The sequence below is a fragment of the Harpegnathos saltator genome, unplaced genomic scaffold (genome assembly GCF_003227715.2).
Source record: "Harpegnathos saltator strain DR-91 unplaced genomic scaffold, Hsal_v8.6 scaffold148, whole genome shotgun sequence".
In the NCBI taxonomy this organism is placed as follows: domain Eukaryota; kingdom Metazoa; phylum Arthropoda; class Insecta; order Hymenoptera; family Formicidae; genus Harpegnathos; species Harpegnathos saltator.
Window position 1 is genome coordinate 406,960 of NW_020229926.1, and position 11,211 is coordinate 418,170.

General features: G+C 42.1%; 1 protein-coding gene and 1 long non-coding RNA gene across 2 annotated transcripts; both read right to left on the reverse strand.

Annotated features, from left to right (window-relative positions):
* Positions 1 to 422: 422 nt before the first annotated feature.
* LOC105187072 (IDLSRF-like peptide) lies at positions 423 to 7,394 on the reverse strand. Its single transcript, XM_011147674.3, has 4 exons — positions 6,748 to 7,394; positions 2,298 to 2,429; positions 1,418 to 1,570; positions 423 to 1,167 (listed from the first exon to the last, which is right to left on the reverse strand). Exons 1-4 carry the CDS (start codon positions 6,875 to 6,877, stop codon positions 974 to 976), a joined length of 609 nt encoding a protein of 202 aa, XP_011145976.1. The 5' UTR covers positions 6,878 to 7,394; the 3' UTR covers positions 423 to 973.
* Positions 7,395 to 7,448: 54 nt separating this feature from the next.
* LOC112588091 (uncharacterized) lies at positions 7,449 to 10,004 on the reverse strand. Its single transcript, XR_003112541.1, has 3 exons — positions 9,915 to 10,004; positions 7,734 to 7,840; positions 7,449 to 7,637 (listed from the first exon to the last, which is right to left on the reverse strand). It is a non-coding gene; the product is annotated as an uncharacterized LOC112588091 (long non-coding RNA).
* Positions 10,005 to 11,211: the final 1,207 nt, after the last annotated feature.

The following is an 11,211-nucleotide window of genomic DNA, read 5'->3' on the forward strand; positions in this document are numbered from 1 at the left end:
AACCGGGACACGCAAGAGCGTACATATGCATGAGGGTGAGAGGACCCTGTGTAATTATAAGATACGAGGAAGCTCAATATTTTAGAAATAGATCAGGTGAAAGCTCATTATCTGTTCACACGAAGAAAGATTACGCTTTAACATACAGCTGGAGAAGCAACAGCGAAACGTAAATTTTGCCAAAGTAGAGCCAAGAGTTTACGTTAACGATAATTCGACCGTAACATTATTTAGAATTAATAATTGAGGGGATGTAGGGACAGACTTTCATCTAAACGTCCTTTTTACTCATTTCGGTTTACTCACTTCGGTTTCCAGTCGGGAATTAAGAAAATAACATTATAAGAAAATCGCAAACTGTCCAAAGAACTCGTCTTTCAGCCCCTCAATTAAAGCTTTCCTTTATATGCTCTTATGCTCTCTTTTCACAAACATAGTCATGTAAAATATCGACAGACGCGAATTAAAGCTACCACAAAATATTCGCTCGAAGAAGTATATATAACACACTGGCTACCAATCGTAGCGCCTGTCCGGTCGTTGCGCACTTTTCCCAAACAAATCGTCCGGAAAAAGTGCCGTCGAACAATTACCTAAATATGATCGACTATGAAACGCGAAACGCTTAACTGATTCGCGCTAGAGAATCGACTCGCTTCTGTTCGTTCCCATGCGAATCTCGACATATCTCGGTGCTCGCGACGTTCGTTGCGAGAAGCAAAAGTAGAAAGTTCAGGAAAGGTAGGAGAAGGGAAAATGGAGAGAGACTACATCGCGCGGCCCGTAAGAAGACCGCGACGAATCGTGAGGACGCGCAGGGAGGAGGAGAGAGTGGAGGAACTTGCGGAAAGGACGACTTAGGCTGCATCAAACAAAGGGGCTGATGCGACGATAATGCGTCGCCAACATAGCTCGTCGCCGTTGGCAGCGACAGCGGCAACGGCGGCGACGACAATTCAGCAGGCATCTCTGTTCAGTCGAGGAAGCCCGTCTTGACGAGCTTCTCGAGGAAGAATTTGACGTCGCCTAACTCGGAGTCCTTGATGCCGATGGACTTCAACATGCCCAAGTCGCCGTTCTCCACCGCCATAAAGACCGAGCGCAGGTGCTCGAGATCGCCGCGCAACAGGTGCAACGCCGCGCCAAAGTCCTCGATTGTCTGCGACTCTTCAATGTTCAATATTCTCGATTATTTTCCATAACTTCGATTTTTCATTCTTGAATCCAATCGAGTGCCGCCGTTGCTTTCGTTTCGCGAAACTCGTCCCGACATCGCGATTTATTTCGAGTTTATTAATCTTATTATTATCGTATACTCATAACAAAAACTGATATATCTCTCTCGACGATAAAACAAGCGGACGTTGATTTAATATCGTGAGGTACATATCATGCACAAATCGGTGATGCTATTTACCAGACAGCGCGATGGCTACTTTGTCCACGCCACCGAGAGGCTTCAGCGTGTCGCGTGCCTTAGTTCCGAATAGCTTCTCTAGGTAATTGGGACCGTGGCTGGCTAACAGAGATTGCAGGAAGCTCGCAGTTTCTTCCACGGGTGGTCGTTTAGCTGCAACAATATGTACATGAGAGTTTTTTCTCTACAATAGTTGTGCATAATATAAAATAACTGCCAGTGGATAATACTGTTGATCGTCGACATAATAACACGCTGGGTATCGCTTAAAATTAATCGCAATTGATTTCTCGTCTTCTCCCTCCGTCTTTCCATTTGTTCTCCCGCTAACAACTGCGATGACCACAACAAGTAACAAAGGATAATAGTCACTATAGCGTGGACACCCCGAGAACGAGCGCAAGTCAACGCGAGGCAGCGGTGCGTCTGTGCCGCGAACGTTATAGTTGCGTAAGATCTTTTTGCCCGCTTTCGAAGAACTTTTAAACCAGTGCAATAAGTTACAGTGAATGAAAATATACTTGTTCCGCTCTAACTTATTATACTAGTTCAGAAGTTCTTCGAAAACGAGCAGACTTATAACAACCGCCGGTGCAGCAGCACAGAGAATCATCGAGTGCATCCACACTGAACGGTGTTATTGCACCCACCTACTGTAAAGTATCTGAATTAAATTTATGTCACAGGGATCACCCAGTAATCTTATGTAACAAAAATCACGAAAAGTAGTATCAAAAGTACAGCAAGGTACATTAGAGAGCAAATTATCGTTTCCTTTTATGATTAGCGACTGATCGCTTCGAAGGCCGCGTGTCAATGTGAACTTTGGATGGACTGATTGATTGCGATATTTACAATCACGATATTAATGATCGCTCACCTGCGGTGCACAATCTTGAGTCCTCGTCGTATCCGTCCTGGCAATCCGGTGCACCGTCGCACAGATACTGTATCGAGATGCAGATACCGTCGCCCGGGCACTTGAACGGTTCATACGGATGGCAAGCGTCTCCTGAAATGCACAGGCAAACGCTAAATTTCCGCGAGGGAGAATCAGATACACACACACACACACACGCACACACACACACACACATACACATTTCCCAAGAAATCTGTATGACTAACGATCTATTGTGTGTACAGGATTTATAATTATTTCGCTGGGACGAAAGTTCAGAAAGAGTATGGACAAAATATAGATCGTAAGATTATCACACAAGTCGCGGGATAATTAAATTACTGACATGTATTAAAGCGTGGGCAGGGGAGGGTGAGGAAAGGAGATCTGAGACGAAATTAGTAATGCATATGGATAATAAGGCAGCACCCCTTCGTAATACAAAGCTTTTGAGATAATTGAGGAGCACGCGATAGCATTATTCTCACGCAACAAGCCAGTACACCACGGTTGGCGATTCTCAAACGTTATCTTAACAAACCACGAAATTTTACAGAGCTGGAGGAACAGTCGAAAACGTAAACATTTTAGTTTCACGGTCGAGAAGTAATTTCCAGTTATAATTAGCTTTTTGTATCATATATTATAAACATTTCCCAACACTTCGTAGAAACTCGTAAGATCATCCACCAGATCTTCTCATTTTGCTGAAACTTTCATTACTATCTCGCATTTCCTTTCGTCGACAAAAACAGACAGCCGAGAAAGAAACAAATGTCATTATTAATTTAATGAGAACTCGAAATTTAACGACTACTCGAAATTTATCTAGCGTTCTATTTGAAGAAATGGAGGAAGCATATATACTGCGTACTATTTTCTCAGAGTCATTCAGTCAATTACCAATAATATCATATTTATCGTATAAAGGATCCCAGCGAGAATCCTTCAGCGACCTTCTAAAATACGGAAGAAATTTGTCCTTGCCTTTAATGACCCGGGAAAAAGCAGCTCGCGAAACGCATTGAAACACCAACGATTTTAGAACATTTACACATTCGTGCATTCACTCAATATGCTTTTATCTCGAGAAAGAATTTTAGTTTCACAGTCGAGAAGTAATTTCCAGTTATAATTAGCTTTTTGTATCATATATTATAAACATTGTGTAATATCGCGGCGTTTCTGACATCGCTTCTGACTCTCTAAATAATCGATTGTATAACATTGTGCCATATTCATTAAATGATCGCACGCGTACATTTCGTGCAGAAGCAATTTACAACGCAAACACCGGCGTTATTATACAGCCACAAAGTCAACTCAGGGCGTATCGTGGATTCGACATTTGCGGCGCATTAAAAGTTTCACGTCAGATCGACGACATAATAACAGCGAACAATATTAAATAGTGACGCAAACGAATTTCGCGATGTCGACCCACGCCTGTTTAGATAATGTCTGCGTGGACGTTCCGTGTGACGTTCGGATCGTTTAGCAATATGGAGGACAAATATTTTACTAATCAACGAAAGAGAAGCGTGCCCCTTGGAGTAGTCGCTATTTCCACGAGATCGCTAGTCCCACCAACCTCAATGCATTCCGAATATGAAATAGCTATCGGGGGAATATTTAAAAAGAAATTGTCGTCTGTATGTTTCTTCTGGTATAACTATACGAGTTATGCAGCGCGACGAGTACAATGAATTTTAAATAGAGTTACCGCGCGGTTTTAATCGATCATTTATTCCCCGGACGCACGTTGTGAAATTTTCTGAAGTTTCATAATATAACCGTTATGAAGTTTCGTGCGCTTTCCGACCATTTGTATTCGATTGTATACGAGGCTTCAATGCGATGAAGATATGATATGAAGCGATAAGAATATGTCCGAATTTATCCGAAGGGAGAATTTCCGACTGCAGGATACACGCGTAGAAAGTAGTTTTTACCGTTTCTCGTGATATCATTGATGAAATCTTTCTTTTCTCCAAATAATTGTTGACATTCCAGAACAAAGTGCTGCGAGGCATTTGGTCCGTTCTTTTCTTCAGCACCGCTGCACTAGTGCAATAAGTTAAAGTGAGACAAATATATGTTTGTCTCACTCGAACTTATTGCACTAGTGCAGCGATGCAGAGGAAAAGAACAGACCTATTGTCAACGCTCCATGGTATTGTCGTGACTTGGATGTACATCGTGACCTTCAAATGAAAATGGTCAATGAAGAAATAAAGGTAGCAGCTAAAAAGCACGAACAACGACTTGCTGGTCGTAAGAACCATTTTGCATTACGTCTCCTCCGAACAGCTGGAAAGCTAAGACGATTAAAGAGGAGCAAACCCGCTGGCCTAATGAGACAATGAGCGAACTTCTGTCCATCTCAGCATATAGATATCATTTACAATTGTTGCGATACACAATGAAATATCGCACATATCACCCTTGACAGCTTTGAAAATTATAAAACGATCTCTTTTGGCTAGATCAATTACTGTCTTTAAAAAAAAAAACAAAAAAGAAAAGAAAATTACTGTTGAGAACCTTTTGACAATATTTGGTGGAGATCTATTAGACTTTCACTGCTAGAGTTCCTTGCGAATTTTCGCCAGGACGTTACGCATCCTGAAGTCAATTCCACATGCTTTACTCCCTTAATCTAAAGCAGATACTAACCCCGGAGAAAGCAAACAGTAGAGCACGTTCGTGCATTCTCAACGATCATAAAAATATCAGGCTTCCTTTTAGAAGAGGCCTGATCGCTTCGCGGCAGTTCCGTATCTAAGCAAGGGTGTCCGTGGTTCAAGAAGTGTTTTCTTTTTTTTTTCTTTCTAAATGTCAACGTAAACGCGACTATGTATACGACCTCGCACAACACGCGGGGTATGCGGGCGTTATTGACCGAGCGACACTGTAACTATCCGCCAGAGAGCACACTCCCATATGGTACGAACGTACGACCATGGCTTCAAGTAGAACGACTCAGTCATGATCGCGCCCTCCACGCCCGTTAATGTTAATGGACAGCAGTAGCCAGAAGAGCGTGACAAAAGCGAAGGGTGAACCGTCGTTTCCTGGAAGCTCCTATCCTGTGCTATCTTCATAAATGTAACTATACGGATTGGTGAACGCGATCGAGAGTACCGAATGCGCTGAAAATGTTCATTCGCTCATGGGCTCGAATTTATGTGCGAACACTGCGTAGATATATGTTACATATATGTACTACGTAGAAGCCGAAGCTCCCGCTCGACACCCGTTCACTCCGTTCTCTCCCTCTTTCTGACAGTTGTGTGAGAACGTTTCTCAATCGATGGCAACGTTAAAAAATGTAAAGCGATTCGAAGAAGCGATATTCAGATCGGTCGCAACGCGGCGTTCTATTTAAATGCTAATAACGCGGTCTAAACTTTAGATGAACTTTAAATGGAAGTCACACGCTCCGATTGACTTTAGATGAATTTATAAAAATACAGAGAAACTTGATAAATAATGACTTTTCTAGGTATACTCCCTTGACATGGGAGAAAGATGGCTTGAAATTAGCGGGAGAATTTGTTCTAACGAGATAACACGGTAGGAATGAAATATCATCCCCCGCGCTATACCAACAACGACACTTAGAATAAGGACCTAGGGATTTAGCGGACTAATTAACAAGTCTCGTGGTAAATTAGTTTCTTTGAGCAATCTCCACAAGAAGCTCTTCTCTCGACTGGATTACTCGGTTAAGTTCGAATTTTGCGCTCATGAGAACTACAAATTAGTCGCTCTTGTAGCCATCGTAGCTACAATCTGCGATGACAATAGCTCGAGCAGAACAGACTAGAGGTTTGTTTTTTATTGCTGAGCTGGCTGCACTAACTTGCACTTATTCTCTTCTCCTCTCCCTTTCGCTAATTCCTAGATGTATATCTATTTCTTTTTATGTTCCCTGAGTGTACACTAGTTCAGCGACAAAAAACAGACCTAATATTACCTCATACCGCTTACTCACGTGTGACGTGGCATTTTAACGACTTACGATATTATTATGTTGCGAAACATGAGCGCTCGTTCGAACGAGCATATCACGAACAATGGAAACAAACGAGAAAGTTGTCGTTAGAAAACGACAGCTATAATCTCGTCGGACTCCGACAGTGAAAGCACACGCGCGGATATTTCGACGTTTATCCGCGAAGTACGTAGCTGCTTAAGCGCGGAAAATCGATGAAAAATCTCGCGCGTTTACCCGCCACATATTATTTTACTATTTTTATCAACCGTCTTTACACGCGCGACTGTCTTACGAGTGTCTCGTCCGTTGTCGACGAAATCGTCGACAACACAGTGTGCCTCGGAGCCGCATTCGTATTCGCTTCCAACGAATCCTCGAGCCCGATTCACCCTCCTAACCCCGTTATCGCTAGCGGAAGCTTCAACTTACCCGTACGTTTGGAGTTGAAGTGGCCATAAAAGCGGCTAAGGTCGATCGCCATGACGGCGCGCGGAAAGGCGGCGCAGGCCGTCAAGACGATGCTAAGTGCAACCGCGCCGTTGCAAAACCTCCGTACCATCCTCTTATCTCGATAGATGCTGTCTCACGGAAGGCAGGCAAATACGTATAGCTCCTCACTCTTCGCTTCGAAATCCTTCTCTTTTCTTCCTCTCTGTCTCTCTCCGAATCTGGGACTTCTCTCGGGACTTCTCCTGTTTCTCTCTCGTTCCTCTTTCTCTTTCCTTCTTCCTCTTTCCCCGCGAACACGTAACCGCCGATGTATTACCGTCGTCCTGCAAGAATCACCTGCACGCTCGTTCGCTCGTCGACTGGCACCTGCTCCAGCAAGGTTCGAATAACTCCTCGGAGTAGCTTCTCGCGCAAGGTTCCTCGCCCCGAGAGGTCTCCGCTTTGCTGTATCAGTCGTGTATACGTGTGTGTTATTACGCGGGGGTTGCCTCCCACCAGTCTCGTTCGCCCTTTCGCGGAGTCTATCCGTTTCTCTTGCTCCCTACCTTTGCTCCCCCTATTCGTCGGGTTATATCTCGCGGCCGCTCTCGCTCGCTCTCTCTTTCTCTCTTTCTCCCTCTCTCTCTTTCTCTCTCTCTCTCTCTCTCTCTCTCTCCTCTCTCTCTCTCTCTCTCTCTCTCTCTCTCTCTCTCTCTCTCTCTCTTTCTCTCTTCAACTCTCACTGCTTCTCTTTATACCCGTAAGAACAGAAAGATTCTACCCCCAACCAGCGCATGACAGTGGGTGCGCAACCACACTGCAAATACACGTCTATGTCGTATGTTCGTCTCGACCGCGGATCCTCAGGGCCGTATCACTGCGCTCCGATGCTGCGCGAAAGATCGCGTAATGTGGACAAAATTTTAGGACAGATGAGATGACAATTTTATTTTGAGATTAATATAGGAGAAAAGAATCATCCTTACCGTTTCTTCTTGTTTTAATGTTCTGCATTTGCCGAACTTAACTTATCATACACTCTTGTGTCAGATAATGAATGTATCAATGATAACGGGTTACAATCTCTTCAGACCTAACAGAAGGGGGAGATACAGACTGTTAAAAGTAATCGATTTCTTTTTATGTATGCTTTATAAAATCGTACATAAAGTTATATTATACGATTGTTTCGTTCACCGACTCTTAGGAAAATCGCGCTACACAAATTTCGTGTTTATATAGCATTTATATAGCATCCACGTAATGTTCGTGAAGAAGCGCCACTAAAGGCCCCTCATAGTAATGAGCCTGCAGCACAACATACACCGCCTCGTGGTAGGGATGTGTGGAAGGCTTATTGACCAATCAGTTGCCAGGTTATGCTGGATATGACCAATCACGAAACGCGAAATCGCAAACTACCCTGGAACACCCACGCTCGCTGTTGCGCCTAGTCGCATCGATTTGAACTCTATCGCTTAGTAACGTAATAAGACTTGAACGAAACGAACGACTTTAAATACTCCTGTACAAGCTGGTTATAATACCAATTTTCTTTACCTGACACTATGTTCCGCTTTTCGATCTTTGGATTTGCATACGACTGGACATTCGAAATAATTAAGCTATTCACTGCTAACGTCACATTCCATCTTCCATAACAAATACTTTATACAATTAAAATAATTCATGATAAAAGAACTTCGAAGACTTCGCGACACTTAAGTTTCAAATATTAAGTCATTAATAATTCTCATGCATCTTTTTTAGTGTTTAGAAAGATTTTAAGGCAATATTTAGTAATCTTGCGAATTCTAAAAATTTCATCTAACAAAACTGTCAATGTTATATCTGGTCGTTATTAATCGGTGAATTATTACGCCATTATTCGAATACTAGATGGTAGTATTAAAAATCAATGTCAAAATTGGATATTCGATCCTTATTTTGATTTTTACGATTCTCTCAAAGTGATAGCATTTAATCATTCGTCGTAGATATCGTGTGTCGAGCATCTCTTATGCGACATAATATGTCGTTGGCGAATATCGATTACTTCGAATCGCACATGTGTAAAGAATAAACGTTCAAAAATTAACAGTATTGTTTCAAAATAGATATGTAAAACAGCTATTGCATATTATTGCACTGTTAAAAATAACTTCGCAATAAGCAAGCTTATATGTACGCAGTATATAGGATGGCGCACGAAAAGAATAGATCGACCTTTGCGTATTGTTAGAGCTTTAATAGACACTCCGTCGATAATAAGAGAGTAAGAAACGTTACATTTGCTATAATATTATATTAATATCAAATGCGCTATACTACATAAGAATAAGAATAACTTTTTAAGCGTAAAAAACGATATTCACTGCTTGTCGCTGGAAGATATTCCAGACTCTCAATGTTGTTTTAATTTAGCAAAAAATCTAGTATGGGATAAACATAGTTTACACAGAATCATCGTTTTATTAGATTTCGCCAGGATAATGAACTGAACGCTTATGTGTCAGTTATTCCAGTCGTTAGTTGGACCAACGCAACCCACGCATGAAAATTCTCCCCCTTTCTTTTTCATTACTTTTTCTCTTTTCGCATGATTCTTTTGCTCTCTGATTCTTTTTGTAATAGTATCAACATTATGCCCATATCGTATATCCAATGTGCAAGATGCACATTATCGATATAAACAGTTCTGTCTGTTGTTATCATAACAGCTCAAGTAAACATGGATGGTATTATGTCTCCTATCAATTATATATATACATATATATATATATATTTCCACACAGTTACAGTTGTTAGTTAAGAGTATTGATTTCAGCGTATTCGCGTCAATCCATTTCTTTCATCATGTTTTTCTCTAATCAAGAAAAACGGATAAAATTTAGACTCGCATGAAATTTTTTTTAATTTACTATAACATATTTTTTTACATCGCCATAACCATATTGTTTCTTTTTATTACTAAATGGGCCATTTTGTGACGATTTAACACGTATAAAAGTATCATCATGCTAATACGGAAGTAACTCTAAGGAACATCAGAACATATAGCGTTACAATTCGCACTAAAAAATTTCATTTTATTCTAGGACTGAAGAGAAATAAAAAAATTCAATGTAAATGTACCTCAGTATTTCGAGCCAGTTCTGTGCACATACCTGAATGTAACAGCGTCGCGAAGTTCATTACCGGAAAGTGTCTCTCTCTCTTGAAGTTTCTTACCATGGTCACCGACACCGACGAGATAATATAAAGATTGACAGCCCTGGGTAAATTTTCGTATCAACTAAAGGGGCCCGAAGGGATCCAGAGGTAATTGAAGAGCAATGATAATACCGATTGCTTTAGCTACGCTCATGATAATACAGTTAGCAACTATTGCCGGTGCGAGGTGAGGGGAAAGACAACACGCCGCTACTTATATTTTATCTCATATCACCAACAGTTGCTGAATCGACTAAGCCACGCTGTGAACCGAATGGCTACCACCATAGACATAATATATCTAGACTACGCGTTCTTCCAAATTTCAAGAGTAGGGATATAACTCTCGTAGAAAAGGAAGCACTCTGTTTTTACTGTTCGTTCTCTCTCGCACAGTCCTGATGGAAGAGGAATAGGGGCGGTGATTACTATACAGCAACTGCCTCCCCTATATCCCTTTTCTACGCGAACTATACCCCTACTCTTCGAACACGCAGTCTAGATATACTATGTCTATGGCTACCACAGACTTCTATAGTATAACTAGATTGCTAACTCCCTAAAGCCAGCGGCACACGGTGCTTGTTTTCGGGCTGGATTGCTTGCTGGATGAAAATATTGCGTTGTGATTGGTACATTTCCGAAGATGGATGGAAATGCACCAAACAGAACGCAGTATTTTCATCCAGCAAGCAATCCAGCACGAAAACAAGCACCGTGTGCCGCTGGCTTTATACAGGGTGGGAGATTATAAGTTGACAACCCGAAGTGTGAAGGTAGATTGGGTTAAGATAAACATAAAAGTCCCATGCCGTTTTGCGAGATTCGCAATAATTATCGAGTTATTAATGACAGAAATCTGAGAAGTGGGAGCGCGCCGGCATAGATGATTGGAGAAGCGTTGCAGTTGCTTAAGCCGCAGCGCGGCCCAGTTGATTTAGCAACTGTTGCCGGTGCGCGGCGAGGGGAAAGACAATGCGCTGCTATTCGTTGTTTTATCTCGCCGGACCTACGTCTCGCCGCACGCCGCCAACAGTTGCTTGGTCGAGTGGGCCGCACTGTGGCCTGAGTAGCTGCAACGCTTCTCCAATCATCTACGTCGGCGCGCTCCCATTCTTCAGATTTCTGTCATTAATAACTCGATAATTATTGCGAATCTCGCAAAACGGTATGGGACTTTTATGTTTGTCTTAACCCAATCTACCTTCACATTTCGGGTTGTCAACTTATAACCTCCCACCCTGTATACTG